We start from the raw sequence: 16703 nt of genomic DNA, 5'->3' as shown, positions 1-16703 counted from the left end.
TGAAGCAACATCTCAAGACATCAGCCAGGAAGTTAAAGCTTGGTCGCAAATGGGTCTTCCAAATGGACACTCACCCCAAGCATACTTCCAAAGTTGTGACAAAATGGCTTAAAAACAACAAAGTCAAGGTATTGGAGTGGCCATCACAAAGCCCTGACCTCAATCCTATAGAACATTTGTGGGCAGAACTGAAAAAGTGTGTGCAAGCAAGGAGGTCTACAAACCTGACTCAGTTACACCAGCTCTATCAGGAGGAATGGGCCAAAATTCACCCAACTTATTGTGGGAAGCTTGTGGAAGGCTATCCGAAACCTTTAACCCAAGTTAAACAATTTAAAGGCTATGCTACCAAATACTAATTGAGTGTGTAAACTTCTGACCCACTGGGAATGTGATGAAAGAAATTCAAGCTGAAATAAATCATTCTCTCTACTATTATTGACATTTCACATTCTTAAAATAAAGTGGTGATCCTAACTGACCTAAGACAGGGAATGTTTACTAGGATTAAATGTCAGGAATTGTGAAAAACTGAGTTTAAATGTATTTGGCTAAGGTGTATGTAAACTTCCGACTTCAACTGTACCTGAAGTGGGTAAAACAGTATGTATTCACCTTGTCATCCTTTAGGCCAAGGCCTTTCCTTTCTGTTGTTGACTCTGATACACCTCTCCTTTCCAGCTCCAGCTCCGACTCCAACTTACGGATCTTCTTCTGCAGTGCCTCTACTGTGGGCCCCTTCCCCTCAGGGTCAGATTGACCCTGCACACACACACACAGTCATAATTATTTACAGTTAAAAAACACATTTTTGACACACAGACGTGTGCGCACATGCAGACACGCTCCCACATACACAATTTAAACAATTACATAGATTGATAACACAAATAGATGATCAATCAAACATACTAACAGAGTCACCCTCCAATCAATTGATAAACTACACAACTATTGTCCATCCAATTGGATTACATAATAATAATAATAATGAAATAAGCATATTCCTACTCCCCAGTTTGCCGATTGGACACAGAAACGAGTCGGACTGTGTCACTGACCTGCAGTCCGCTGTTGAGCCTCTTGATTCGCTGTTTGAGTTCGTGGATCTCCTCGTCTCTCTCTTCCTTCTCCCCCTGCAACTTGCTCTGGGTCTTCAGGCTCTTCTGGAGGTCCTTGTTCAGGCCCTCCACCTCCTCCTTCAGGGTGTTCTCCCTCCCCCTCCCTGCCTTCACAGCCTCCTTCGCCCCCTGGAGCTCTTCGTTTAGCTCCTGCACACGAGCCTGATGGAAATAACCAGAATAACATCTCTTGGTATGCATTCAAGGGATATACTGTGCCACTTGACAAAAGTTATTCTGTATTGATAATTGGTATATTAAAACATGTGCAGCATAACATGCTGATTATGTGTCATGACTGGGAATCTTAACACTTATCAGGAAAGATAAACCCTCTATCACTTACGAGTGTTAGCAGATTGTGTTTTAAGGGTTTGAAATTATGTAAGCGCTAGTTCATTAATAGCACGGTACCTAATATGCTATGAGACTGGGAGAGTGATGGGGACCAACCTTGAGGTCCTTGGTATGCTTGTCTACCAGCAGCTGGACATTGAGGCTATCCTCTCTGTGAGATGCATTGGCTATGATCTGCTGCTCCGCATGGGACGTCATCTCTGCCCTCAGCGCCAACAGGGCCTTACTCAGAGCCTGAGAGAAAGAGAGAGAAAGGGGGAAAATGGGAAAGTGAGATGGAGAGGATGACGTGGAGAGGCATAATATAGTTCCGGTCTGTTTAGTCAGTCTATTGTGACGTTTGGCAGTCATGTTCATACTACCAAGATGCTATAATTACACTGACACAGTTCTATAGAGAGCAGACCATAAGACCAACAAACACAGTTGTGGCCAAATATATTGGCACCCTTGCACTTTTCTCAAATAATTCCCTATTTCTCCTAAAATGAGCTGGCTTTTTTTTTTTTTTTTTTTAATACACTTTTGGTCTCCACACCTTGTTATTGGAATTTCAACATTTCAGAACCAATTTTATTTTTGTAAACTTATGTTGACAATTTTAATTTAACAAATGGCATGGACAAAATTATTGGCACCCCAGAGCCTTTACTTGGTTGCACAGTCTTTGGCCAAGATAACTTCCAACAAATGCTTCTTGTAGTCATCAATGAGCTTGCTGCACCATTCTACAGGCAATTTGGCCAACTCTAAAGCAGCAAACTGCTCTAATTCTTTAATGTTTGAGGGGTGCCCTCCACCAACTGTTTCCAGCTCTCGCCATAGGTTATGGATGTGATTCAGGTCTGGACTCTGCGCTGGCCACTCCAGAACAGTCCAGTGTTTCTTTTTGAACCATTCCAGAGTGCTTTTGATGTGTGTTTGGGGTTGTTGTCCTGCTGGAAGACCCATAACCTTCAAAGGAGACAGTTTTTGGACACTGGGTTGAACATTGAAACCGGGTCTCCATTGAAGGTTTCGGGTCTTAGAGCAGGACAACGACCCCAAACACACATTAAAAACCACCTAGGAATGGTTAAGAGATGCGGTACTGTTCTGGAGCGGCTAGCGAAGAGTCCAGATCTGAATCACATCCATAACCTATGGTGAGATCTGAAAACAGTAGTTGGTGGAAGGAACCCGATAAACATTGAAGAATTTTAGCAGTTTGCTGCTGAAAAGTGGACAACATTGTCAGTAGACAAGCTCATTGATGGTTAGTGTTTGTCTGCAGTTATCTTGGCCAAAGGCTGTGCAACCAAGTACTAGCTCTGGGATGCCAATAATTTTGTCCATGCCATTAGTCTTTATTTTCTCAATTAAAATTGTAAACTTAAGTTTACAAAAATAAAATTGGTTCTGCAATGTTGAAATTCCAATAACAAGGTGTGGTGGCCAAAAGTTTTCAATCAATCAAATTCAATCACATTTATTTTTAAAGCCCTTTTTACATCAGCAGTTTTTACAAAGTGCTTACACAGAAAACCAGCTTAAAACCCCAAACAGCAAGCAATGCAGATGTAGAAGCACAGTGGCTAGGAAAAACTCCCTAGAAAGTCCAGCATAGAAAGACAGGAATGTAGGAAGAAACCTAGAGAGGCACCAGGCTCTGAGGGGTGGTCAGTCCTCTTCTGGCTGTGCCGGGTAGAGATTATAAGAGTACATGACCATCAACTTATTTGAGAAGAAATTATTTAAGAAATTATTTAAGAAAAGTGCAAGGGTGCCAATATATCTGGCCACAACTGTATCGTCCTAGTCTTCACCTTCAGTTGTTTCTCTTTCTGGTTGAGCTGTGCTTTGAGTCTCTCCACCAGGTTCTTCATGGTGTTGCTGGGCGAGCGGACGTTGGCCTGTTTCTGGGCCTCCAGCTCTGTGCGGAGGTAGTGCAGCTCCTTCTCCATCTGACCCAGCTGAGCACGCTGCTCCTCAGCCTCCCCTGACAGGGCTTTGGCCTGGGCTGCATGACGCTCCTCCAGCCTGGAACACACACAGTTGGGTTAAGCTAAACACAGGGCACAGGTCAAATTGGTTAAACACAGTTTGTATAGATAGGATGAAATTATCGACAAAGACAACTAAAGAATCAATATTTTCTGAGTTAAACAAGCCTAATCCTAGTTTACATATAGCTTTATCATTTACTGTTTCTTTCTACCTTTTCCTAGGCCTGGGATGCCATCAAATTCACTATTCCTGATCACGTACAGTAGGCCAATGTAAATGCAGATCTCAATTCTCAATTACATGACAGATCAGGTAAACAATGTATGTAGCTTAGCACTGAGTATCTTTGGTGTGCATCTTAAGCCGGCCAGTGACTTACTTAGCCCTCTCTGAGGCGTGCTCTTTGGCCTGCATGGCTGTGAGGTTCCTCTGCCTATCCAGCTCTGCAATGAGGCCCTTCAGCCGGTCGGTCATGGAGGACAGAGAGCGGTCTTGTTCCACCACCGTCTGTTCCATCTCAGCTAGGCGAACCAGGTGCTTGGTGGTCGGCACCGTTATGGTGGGCTTCTTCATTAACTCCTGGGGACAACAAGGAGAATAACAGAAGAGATTTTTGGGTCGTTCCAGGAAAAGAGTGCCTTTTGCATCTCTTTGATATTTAAGTAGAAATTGTGCACCAATATTTAATTTTAAAAGCCTGTTATATTAAATGAAGTGTCCTTTAATATAGACCACATGGAAAATTCAATACAACCGATTTTTACATGATTAACTGCTTGCTAAAGTGCCAAAATTCAGCATTTTGACCTGTCCATCCAACACTGTGTCACTTCTAGGAAGATTTCAACCCACTTAATCCAAAATGTCTCCAAGTTTCACTATCATTATAAAGCCCTAGCAGGTATTTTTGTTGCTTTGACAAAGTCATTTCTGAAAATGATTATTTAATGTGATTAGTGATTCATTTACGTCTGTCCCTCATTTTAAGGTCAACCCTGTTACATGAACTAAACTCTTGTTTTAATATTCCTTAAAAAAAWTTTTTTTTCAAAAGAAACATTGAACATCTAATAGTCAAATCATAGTGTAAAAGCAGGTGGGCTTGTTAAACTCTTTTTGGACATTTTCTGGTGTTTTGTGATGAAAAACTGAGTGGTCAACCCTGTTACTTTATTTGGCACTTAGTAAACACTTACTATAGTCTTTTTATTTAACCTCTTGAGATGGGAAAACATGTTCTTTATGAAGCTGAACATGTGCTTTTTATGACAGAGTGTTAAAATAAGGTGAAATCAAAAGTTTATTTTGATCAAGTTACACTTTTCAAAAGGTACAGAATTGTTGGAATGATCTTTTTACCGGGACAAAGAAAGAATAGTGAGTAACATGGTAAAAGTCCATAGCAATTTTGTATTGGTGGTAGACATCAATGATCCTTCCAAATGGGAATCCTAAAACCAGAATTTCTGAAAAGCCAGAGAAAGTTTCTGAAACGTTGTAACCCTAACACAGCCCAAGAGAGAGACATGGTAGAGCTAGGCTGGGCTACATACCAGTGCGGTCTGTTTGAAGCGGTCAAGGGAGGTGTCAGTGTGCAGGTCCAGTTTCTGGTGCAGCGTCCTCATCTCCTCTTCATGTCTCCTGGTGATATCCTCCTGCTCCTGGGGTTAATACAGGAGGCCACAGCAGTCAGAACCAATAGAACCAACAGTACACACCACAGCCATATACAGATACACTATATATACAAAAGTATGTGGACACCCTTTCAAATGTGTGGATTCAGCCATTTCAGTCACACCCATTGCTGACAGGTGTATAAAAGGTGTATAAAATCGAGCACACAGGCATGTATCTCTGTATCACTGGCAGTAGAATGGCCTTACTGAAGAGCTCAGAGACTTTCAACGTGGCACCGTCATAGGATGCCACCCTTTCAACAAGTCAGTTCATCAGAGCTGCCCCGGTCAACTGTAAGTGCTGTTATTGTGAAGTGGAAATGTCTAAGAGCAACAACGGCTCAGCCGTTGCTAGGCCACACAAGCTCACAAAACGGGACCGCTGAGTGATGAAGAGCGTAAAAATCGTCTGTCCTCGGTTACAACACTCACTACCGAGTTCCAAAGTGGCTTTGGAAGCAACGTCAGCAAAATAACTCTTCGTCGGGAGCTTCATGAAATGGGGTTCCATGGCCGAGCAAACGCACACAGGCCTAAGATCACCATGCACAATGCCAAGCGTCGGGTTGGAGTGCTGTAAAGTCGCCGCCATTGGACTCTGGAGCAGTGGAAACGCGTTCTCTGGAGTGATGAATCATGCTTCACCATCTGGCAGTCCGAATGGACTTATCTAGGTTTGGTGGATGCCAGGAGAACACTACCTGCCCCAATGCATAGTGCCAACTGTAAAGTTTTGGAGAGGAGGAATAATGGTTCGGGCTAGGCCCCTTAGTTCCAGTGAAGGGAAATCTTAACACTACAGCATACAATGACAATCTAGACTGTTCTGTGCTTCCAACTTTGTGGCAACAGTTTGGGTAAGGCCCTTTCCTGTTGAGCATGACAATGCCCCAGTGCACAAAGCGAGGTCCATACAGAAATGTTTTGTCGAGATCGGTGTGGAAGAACTTGACTGGCCTGCACAGAGCACTGACCTCAACTCCATCGAACACCTTTGGGATGAATTGGAACGCCGACTGCGAGCCAGGCCTAATCGCCCAACATCAGTGCCGACCTCACTAATGCTCTTGTGGCTGAATGGAAACAAGTCCTCTGCAGCAATGTTCCAACATCTAGTGGAATGCCTTCCCAAAAGAGTGGAGGCTGTTATGGCAGCAATGGGGGGCCAACTCCATACTAATGCCCATGATTTTGGAATGAGATGTTTGACAAGCAGGTGTCCACACGGAGAGACAGTTAAAACAACTTCTCGCACCCTCTTTTTCTCTAACACTTTCTAATATGTCTAAATGGCCATTTGGTGTTTAAGTCGAACATCAACCACAAATTGTGCATCAGATACACATAGCAGGCTTGTTGCTTCCTAGCAATCCTATAGTTCTCTATCCCCTGCTGTACCTGTCTAGCCCGGGCCAGTAGGTTCTGGTACTTCTTAAGGACCTCCTCCTTCTGGTCCAGGCGTCCCTGCAGGTTGTTGATGGTCTGGTGGGCCACCTTGAGGGCCGGCTGGCTCTCCCTCTGGTCCTCTTGGTGCTTGGCCAGGTCTGCCAAGAGCCTCTCCCTGTCTGCAGCCGCAGGGAGCCGTAGACGCAGCTCATTGATTACCCGGTCCCTGGAGAGGATGTTCTGCTCTGCCTTCCACAGGGCAGATTCCTTCTCTTTCAGCTTCTGCTCAGGGAGAGTGGAGCAGAAGAAAGACAGCCTCATAGATGAATCACGTTTAGACTTACTTTTATACTTGCCTTTTACAATCTTTTACAAGGGATGGTGCTCTAAGGCATGTGGTGTGATCGTCCACCATAATGTGTGTACTTTTAAGGCATTTCCTGTGTGTCAACTGTGGGGTAAGTAATAATATGGCAAACAAATACATGCTACAGTATAATCACCTCATCTAGAGTTTTGCAGGTGGCCTGGGTCTCCAGGATGGTGCGGACGTGTTCTTTGATTTTCCTCAGGGCAAAGTCCAGCTGGTGGGCCAGGGGAAGGCTTGCGTCTGGCAAGGCTCCGGTAGCCTCCTCAAACTACATACAATACACACTAGGATTAACTGAGAGGAGAAGTCCAAATCCTTGGTTGACTTGGTAGCAAGCAGTTTGAGACCGTGTGAATTATGAGTAATATACAGTATCAAATCTAGGGTTACAAAGCAAAGGTGGAAACTTTCAAAGGTGGAAAAGTTCACCAGTAAACTACCAGAATCTTGGTATCTTTCAACAATGTTATTACAGGTGTCTAATTATCGCGGGCCCTCTGTGTGGCCTTATCACATGTAAAATATATGAAATAATGTATTATTTATAAAATAAAATGACAAATCTGTTAAACATATCCTAAATATAAACCATCAAATTAGTGAATACAATTGGTATTTAATTAGTAAAATAAATAAAACTGAAAAAAAAAAAAAATATGTCAATATGTATTTGCTGTCAATGTTTTGGCATCAAACTGGTGGCAGTCGTGAAAAAAGTCAATAGTTGGAAGAGTTGCAAAGTTAATTGAAAATAATGCCATTGTTGATTAGATACTTTTTTCATTAATTAGGCTATTTTCTCTTGAACCATTTAGTCTATCTACTAGAAACTCATGGATAACATGGACACAGATATAAAAAATTAATACTATAAAATAAAATAAAAATGTATTGTGTAAATTACCAAAGTTACGATAGATTGCCATACTGAAGATTTCAGTAACTTTGGTGAATTACTGGTAGCTTTGCAACCCTAATCTTGTGTGACTAGATTATTTATTGAAAATACATTTGATATTGAGCATTCAAGTACATACACTGAGTATACCAAACATTAGGAACACCTTCCTAATATTGAGTTAGACCCCCTCCCCCCAGAACAGCCTCAATTCGTAGGAGCATGGACTCTACAAGGTGTCGAGAGCGTTCCACAGGGATGCTGGCCCATGTTGAAGCCAATGCTTCCCACAACTGTGTCAAGTCGGCAGAATGTCCTTTGGGTGGTGGAACATTCTTGATACACATGGGAAACTGTTCAATGTGAAATACTCAGCAGCGCTGCAGTTCTTGACACAAACCGGTGCGCTTTTGTCTTGCCTATTCACCTTCTGAATGGCACACATACACAATCCATGTCTCAATTGTATCAAGGCTTAAATATCCTTCTTTAACCTGGGCTCCTGAGTGGCGCAGCGGTCTAAGACACTCCATCTCAGTGCTAGAGATCACTACAGACCCTGGTTTGATTCCAGGCTGTATCACAACCGGCCGTGATTGGGAGATACATAGGGCGGCGCACAATTGGCCCAGCGTTGTCCGGGTTAGGGTTTGGCTGGGGTAGGCCGTCATTGTAAATAAGAATTTGTTATTAACCGACTTGCCATTCTTAAATAAAGGTTAAATAAAACATATAAATGAATTAATCTTCACTGCCTGAAGTGGATTTAACAGGTGACATCAATAAGGGATCATAGCTTTCACCTGGTCAGTCTATGTCATGGAAAGAGCAGGTGTTCCTAATGCTTTGTATATTCAGTGTATATCCACGGCTTGCAAAATTATAATTAATGGCAACCAGAAACAAAACGTTAACTTCATTCCTATTGGCAGACAATGGGGAGGCTAATGTACAGTAAATGAATGTCAGTGTGTCTGTGTCCCAAATGGCACCCTATTCACTACAGCATATAGAATGCCATTTGGGGCACAACCAGTGTGTATCTGTTTGGTGTTAGACAGTACCTTCTGGGCAGAGCCTATGATTAGGTTCTGCTGTTTCTCATAAAGATCCAGCTGGCGCTCCAACTCCACCTCTCTCTGATCCCACGACATCTGACGCTCCTCCTGAACCTGGGTGGGGGGGGGGGGACAGACTGTGTGAATGTCTGTCTTTGTGAGTGTCTGTTAAACAGATCTCTGTCATCATGCCATTGTGACTTGTGTCTGTGTCCCAAATGGCATCCAATTTCCTATATACATTACTTTGACCGGGGCCCACGTAGGGCTCTGGTCAAAAGCAGTGCACTTTATAGAGAATAGGGTGCCCTTTTGGACACACCCATTGTCTAGCATAGCAAGATCTGGAGAACATGCATGGTCTGAAGCCACCAGTACTACTATTTAGGGAGTCCATCTGGAGCACTGTATTTTTAGGGGATAAAACTAAACCATCTGAGCATCAAACACATAGAGACAACAAGTCCTCTATGTTCTCCTCTTGTTCCGATTATGACTGACTCTCATGGGGAGATACATTACACTATAAAGCCCAATGTCACGGGACGATGACGTTACACTATAAAGCCCAATGTCATGGTGCGATGACGTTACACTATAAAGCCCAATGTCATGGGCGATGACGTTACAGATTCATAAATTCACTGAAGACAAATTGAAAACAGATCATAAATTCACTGAAGACAAATTGAAAACAGATTCATAAATTCACTGAAGACAAATTGAAAACAGATTCATAAATTCACTGAAGACAAATTGTAAACAGATTCATAAATTCACTGAAGACAAATGTAAACAGATTCATAAATTTACTGAAGACAAATGAAAATTTGAAATTTGAAATACATGAAATTGCTCCACTCACATTTATAATTACCAAAATGTGTGAATATGTGAATGTTCATTCAATTTATCTCTCTCTCTCTGTCTGTAGAAAGTGTCTGTATGCTGCTGCTATATCGGTTCTTTATTTGATCATAATCCTGGTGCCTAGTCACTTTACCCTGCCTTCACGTACATATCTACCTCAAATACCTTTATTATCTATCCTGATGCCTAGTCACTTTACCCTGCCTTCACATACATATCTACCTCAAATACCTTATTATTATCTATCCTGGTGCCTAACTTTACCCTGCCTTCACATACATATCTACATCAAAACCTTATTTTATCTATCCTGGTGCCTAGTCACTTTACCCTGCCTTCACATACATATCTACATCAAATACCTTATTATTATCTATCCTGGTGCCTAGTCACTTTACCCTGCCTTCATTTACATATCTACATCAAATACCTTATATTATTATCTATTATCTATGTGAATGTTCATTCAATTTATCTCTCTCTCTCTGTCTGTAGAAAGTGTCTGTATGCTGCTGCTATTCGGTTCTTTATTTGATCATATCCTGGTGCCTAGTCACTTTACCCTGCCTTCACGTACATATCTACCCCGCCTAGTCACTTTACCCTGCCTTCACATATACTATCTACATCAAACACCTTATTATTATCTATCCTGGTGCCTAGTCACTTTACCCTGCCTTCACATACATATCTACATCAAATACCTATTATTATCTATCCTGATGCCTAGTCACTTTACCCTGTCTTAATGTACATATCTCCCTAAAATACCTTATTATTATCTATCCTGATGCCTAGTCACTTTACCCTGCCTTCATGTACATATCTCCCTCAAATACATTATTATTATCTATCCTGATGCTAGTCACTTTACCCTGCTTCATTTACATATCTACCTCAAATACCTATTATTATCTATCCTGTGCCAAGTCACTTTACCCTGCCTTCATTTACATATCTACCTCAAATACCTTATCATTGTCTATCCTGATGCCTAGTCACTTTATCCTGCCTTCACGTACATATCTACCTCAAATACATTATTATTATCTATCCTGATGCTAGTCACTTTACCCTGCTTTATTTACATATCTACCTCAAATCCTTATCATTGTCTATCCTGATGCCTAGTCACTTTATCCTGCCTTCATGTACATATCTACCTCAATACCTTATTATTATCTATCCTGATGCCAAGTCACTTTACCCTGCCTTCATTTACATATCTACCTCAAATACACTTATATTGTCTATCCTGATGCCTAGTCACTTTATCCTGCCTTCAACGTACATATCTACCTCAAATACATTATTATTATCTATTCTGATGCCTAGTCACTTTACCCTGCCTTCACATACATATCTACATCAAATACGTTATTATCTATGCTGATGCCTAGTCACTTTACCCTGCCTTCATGTACATATCTACCTCAAATACCTCGTACCTCTGCACATTGATGTGGTACTGGTACTCCCTGTATATAGCTCCATTCTTGTCTATTTTATTCCTTGTGTTACTATTTTTCTTCTTCTTCTTCTTTTTTAACTCTGCATCGTTGGGAAGGGCTCATGAGCAAGCAAGTCTACACCCATTGTATTCGGCGCACGTGACAAATACAATTTCACTAGATGCTGTGTCTGTCTGAAGTGTGTATTTTCTCTCCTCACAGTGTGCTGCTGTACGCTGTCTTCCTCCAGGGTACGGATGGTTCTCTCCTGCTCAGCCACCAGGCTCCTCAGGTAACTGATCTCCTCTCTCTGGACCCCCAGCTCCCGGCCCCGTCTCAGCTCCTGCAGTCTGACCTCCTCTATCTTCTTGTGCCACTCGTTCACCTGAGAACATTCATATAGAGTAGACAACATGAGGAAAAACACATTTTCCCATGGAAGACAATAGACTGGAGTTTGGTGAGGAAGGATAGTTCCACTACTGGAGTTTGATGAGGAGGGAAAGTTCCACTACTGGAGTTTGGTGAGGAGGGAAAGTTCCACTACTGGAGTTTGGTGAGGAGGGAAAGTCAGAAGAAAAGCTATACAATGACAGAGCAATAGATGGTCATACCAAGGATCATTTACACTATATATATATTTATTCTTGCTAGAGCTGCCCAGGTCAACTATAAGCGCTGTTATTGTGAAGTGGAAACGTCTAGGAGCAACAACGGCTCAGCCGCGAATTTAGTAGGCCACACAAGCTTACAGTACGGGACAGCCAAGTGCTGAAGCCCGTAGAGCGTAAAAATTGTCTGTCCTCGGTTGCAACACTCACTACCGAGTTCCAAACTGCATATGGAAGCAACGTCAGCACAAGAACTGTTCGTCGGGAGCTTCATGAAATGGGTTTTCATGGCCGAGCAGCCTCACACAAGCCTAAGATCACCATACTCAATGCCAAGCGTCCGCTGGAGTGGTGTAAAGCTCGCAGCCATTGGGCTCTGGAGCAGTAGAAACGCTTCACCATCTGGCAGTCTGACGGACGAATCTGGGTTTGGCAGATGCCAGGAGAACACAATCTGCGCCAATGCATAGTACCAACTGTAAAGTTAGGTGAAGGAGAAATAATGGTCTGGGGCTGTTGTTCATTGTTCGGGCTAGGCCCCTTAGTTCCAGTAAAGGGAAATCTTAATGCTACAGAGTACAATGACATTCTAGATGATTCTGTGATTTCAACTTTGGGGAAGTCCCTTTCCTGTTTCAGCATGACAATGCCCCAGTGCACAAAGCGAGGTCCATACAGAAATGGTTTGTCGAGATTGTTGTGGAAGAACTTGACTGGCTTGCACAAAGCCCTGACCCCAAACCGAACGCCTTTGGGATGAACTGGAACACTGACTGAGAGCCAGGCCTTAATTGCCCAACATCAGTGCCTGACCTCACTAATGCTCGTGGCTAAATGGAAGCCCCCACAGCAATGTTCCAACATCTAGTGTTGGAACAACTCTGAACCTCAAAGCCAGTTCCACTGCATTTTTTCATTGTTCCCCTCTAATTAGGGATTTAGACCTGGGACACCAGGTGTGTGCAATTAATAATCAGGTAGAACAGAAAACCAGCAGGTTCCAGACCTCGTAGGGTAAGAGTTGAGTACCCCTGTTCTGGTGGAAAGCCTTCCCAGAAGAGTGGAGGATGTTATAGCAGCAAAGGGGGGACCAACTCCATAATAATGCCCATGATTTTGGAATGAGATATTCGACAAGCAGGTGTCCACATACTTTTGGTCATATAGTGTATAAGCCTGAACAATAACAATAAAGCAATTACAATTCAACACAAATGACTAGCTCTGGAGTGAAGGGCTATGAAGAGGTCTGGGTGGGTTGCCATGGTTATTTAACTATTTGATTTAGAATTTTAGGACCCCTTTAGGTACTCGTCCTCCACTGTAAAAAAAGATTTTGGAAGTTATAGAAATGCATTTATTAATGTCTAGATAATTTATTGACAAATATATTCTGTAACATATGCCTTAATGCATACTTTTAAATTATATTATGTGAACTGAACATATATATTTTTTATTATATAAAAACATATCCCTTTTTTTTTTTTTTTTTTTTTTTTAGAGACTACTAATATTACTGTCCACACGACAACAAATAAATACTAAAATATATGTAATTTAGTCAGTTAAATATTTGATTGAAATACTGTAGAATTCCATTAATTCCTATGGAGGACTGCTCCTTCTGTGGAGTACCAATATGGCGGCTGGTGGCTTCAAAGCCTTTCTTTGGCCATTACATAGCATGAACAATCCAGGGTTTATATACATCATTGGTCCTTGCCCACCCACCTTCTGAGCTCCTTTCACATCCTTCAGCGTAGCTATGAGCTCCTCTAACCCTTTCAGCCTCAGCTCCAGCTCCTGGGCCTTCCCCTCCATCCTCCTCCTCTCCTCCTCTGCTCTCCTCTTCTCCTCCTGCGCGGTCCCTCTATCCTCCTGCAGGCGCATCATGGTCTGAGAGAACTTCTCTTGCTGGGCTAAGGGCAGAGCCCCGGCAAACTGCCTGCGGAGAGACTGGATGGACTGTTGGAGGTGCCTGGCTCGGTTCCGGCCCTCCTGGCGAGCGTGGTACAGGGATTTCTCGCTGGCGTCCAGTTTCTGCTCGGCACGGAGCATGTAGGCCTCAAGCTGCTGGATCCGGGTGGCGGTGGCCTCTAGCTTCCCCACGGCGGCTGATTCGCTGAGCTGCAACGCTACGATGTGCTGGTGGAGCTTGGCGATCAGGGCTCTCTCGTCTGACTGGGACTGGGTGGACAAACAAGACAGAGCAGGACAGGACGGAAAAGTTAGCATTAGCAACAATGCTAGTAGTGAGATAAATTTGAGCAACATGGTAGTTAGCTCTTCTAACTACCGGTATGCACAATGAATAGCCAGTCATTCATTGCAATGGTATCATTGTTAAACTTGATCAACTATTGACAATAAGAATATTTCTCATCTCTCGTGGTTGAGTTACTTGAGTAGAATGAGGATGAGTTATATGAATAAGGTTAAATAGGGTTGAATAGCATCCGTGTTGTGTTGCGTTACCTGGTAGTCGAGGACCTGCCTCCTTAGAGCTTTAACCTCCTTCTCTCTGGACTGCTGTCTGGCCTCCAGGGCGGACACCTGCATCTTAGCCACGTCAGACACCTCCCTCAACCTGGATACATAGCATGGTTAGCACCTTATCCCATTACCAACTGCCATTATAAAACGCAAGCTTACTGGGCAGTAGTAGTAAAGCTTACTAAATCAGGGATGGGATCAGGGCACATTGCATTTAGGCTAGGGCATTAGTCCAGTTTCATTAGTCAGAATCACATACACGTAAATATAACTAGATCACAGGAGGAATTATCACATATTACATGAGTGGATTTAGTACATACATTGAGGCCTCCACCTTGAGTTCGGCCTCAGCCTTCTCCAGCTGGGTGATCCTGGCGCGGTCGGCGTTGCTGCCGTCTTTAGAGACACTGTCGGCCAGCTCATCTCTCAGCTCCCGCTCCATTCTCTGGGCCCCCAGGTACAGCTTTGTTAGCTGGGGACCAACAACACTTCAGGTCAGGGGCTTTGTGTCACTATAAGACATAGTCCAGGATACTGCATGGCCTTGTCCAGCCATGTTCTCTACTAGGGACAGGTGTTGAGAATTGCCATGATCTATACACACTATATATGCAGTGAAAAATATTATTATTTATTCAATGCTTCCATGTGTTTGCATCTGTCCCTATCCAATAAACTATCAAATGAAATTGAAATGATTGTCCATTGCCACAGGGAACAGAGATTTGTCTTTTCAAATCAAATCCAATGTTATTAATCACATTCGCCAAATACAACAGGTAGACCTTACAGTGAAATGCTTACTTACGAGTCCCTAACCAACAATTCAGTTTAAAAAATATATATAAAAAAATGTAAGAATAAGAAATAAAAGTAACAAGTAATTAAAGAGCAGCAGTAAAATAACAATAGCGAGACTATACACAGGGGGGTACCGGTACAGTGTCAATGTGCAGGGGTACCGGTACAGAGTCAATGTGCAGGGGCACCGGTTAGTTGAGGTAATATGTACATGTAGGTAGAGTTATTAAAGTGACTATGCATAGATGATAACAACAGAGAGTAGCAGTGGTGTAAAAGAGGGGGGCAATGCATATAGTCTGGGTAGCCATTTGACTAGATGTTCAGAAGTCTTTTGGCTTGGGGGTAGAAGCTGTTTAGAAGTCTCTTGGACTTAGACTTGGCGCTCCGGTACCGCTTGCCGTGCGGTAGCAGAGAGAACAGTCTATGATTAGGATGGCTGGAGTCTTTGACAATTTTTAGGGCCTTCCTCTGACACCGCCTGATACAGAGGTCCTGGATGGCAGGAAGCTTGGCCCCAGTGACGTACTGGTCCGTACGCACTATCCTTTGTAGTGCCTAGCAGTCGGAGTCCAAGCAGTTGCCATACCAGGCAGTGATGCAACCAGTCAGGATGCTCTCGATGGTGCAGCTGTAAAACCTTTTGAGGATCTGAGGACCCATGCCAAATCTTTTTAGTCTCCTGAGGGGGAATAGGTTTTGTCGTGCCCTTTCACAGCTGTCTAGGTGTGATTGGACCATGTTCGTTTGTTGGTGATGTGGACACCAAGGAACTTGAAGCTCTCAACCTGCTCCACTACAGCCCCGTCAATGAGAATTGGGGCGTGCTCGGTCCTCTTTTTCCTGTAGTCCACAATCATCTCCTTTGTCTTGATCATGTTGAGGGAGAGGTTGTTGTCCTGGCACCACACGGACAGGTCTCTGACCTCCTCCCTATTGGCTGTCTTGTTGTTGTCGGTGATCAGGCCTACCACTGTTGTGTCATTGGCAAACTTAAAGATGGTGTTTGAGTCGTGCCTGGCCGTGCAGTCATGAGTGAACAGGGAGTATAGGAGGGGACTGAGCATGCACCCCCCTGTGTTGAGGATCAGCGTGGCGGATTTGTTGTTACCAACCCTTACCACCTGGGGGCGGCCCGTCAGGAAGTATTGATGAGCTTTGAGGGCACTATGGTGTTGATCGCTGAGCTGTAGTCATTGAATAGCATTCTCACATAGGTGTTCCTTTTGTCCAGGTGGGAAAGGACAGTGTGGAGTGCAATAGAGATTGTATCATGTGTGGATCTGTTGAGGCTGTATGCCAAATTGAGTGGGTCTTGGGTTTCTGGGATAATGGTGTTGATGTGAGCCATGACCAGCCTTTCAAAGCACTTCATGGCTACAGATGTGAGTGCTATGGGTCGGTAGTCATTTAGGCAGGTTACCTTTTTGTTCTTGGGCACAGGGACTATGGTGGTGTTACAGACTCGGACAGGGAGAGGTTGAAAATGTTAGTGAAGACACTTGTCAGTTGTCCAGCGCATGCTCGCAGTACACGTCCTGGTAATCTGTCTGGCCCTGCGGCCATGTGAATGTTGACCTGTTTAAAGGTCTTACTCACATCGTCTGCGGAAAGCG

The 16703-nt window shown here is 43.3% G+C and overlaps 1 protein-coding gene across 1 annotated transcript in view; it reads right to left on the bottom strand.

Moving 5' to 3' along the window:
• The window catches only part of cep290 (centrosomal protein 290), a 61250-nt gene that overhangs the window by 18625 nt on the left and 25922 nt on the right, over positions 1-16703 (bottom strand). Inside the window, exons 28-40 of the mRNA XM_023986029.2 lie at positions 14607-14758; positions 14266-14377; positions 13522-13977; positions 11397-11561; positions 8862-8969; positions 7033-7167; positions 6542-6811; positions 5018-5125; positions 3844-4043; positions 3284-3497; positions 1575-1712; positions 1062-1283; positions 616-762 (exon numbers count right to left, since the gene is read on the bottom strand). Coding sequence (XP_023841797.1) covers positions 616-762; positions 1062-1283; positions 1575-1712; positions 3284-3497; positions 3844-4043; positions 5018-5125; positions 6542-6811; positions 7033-7167; positions 8862-8969; positions 11397-11561; positions 13522-13977; positions 14266-14377; positions 14607-14758 — 2427 coding nt within the window. The remainder of the gene's footprint in view (positions 1-615; positions 763-1061; positions 1284-1574; positions 1713-3283; positions 3498-3843; positions 4044-5017; positions 5126-6541; positions 6812-7032; positions 7168-8861; positions 8970-11396; positions 11562-13521; positions 13978-14265; positions 14378-14606; positions 14759-16703) is intronic.

The sequence above is a fragment of the Salvelinus sp. IW2-2015 genome, linkage group LG4q.1:29 (genome assembly GCF_002910315.2).
Source record: "Salvelinus sp. IW2-2015 linkage group LG4q.1:29, ASM291031v2, whole genome shotgun sequence".
Taxonomy (NCBI): domain Eukaryota; kingdom Metazoa; phylum Chordata; class Actinopteri; order Salmoniformes; family Salmonidae; genus Salvelinus; species Salvelinus sp. IW2-2015.
Note: the sequence above shows the minus strand (reverse complement) of the source record. Positions and strands in the feature narration are given on the sequence as shown.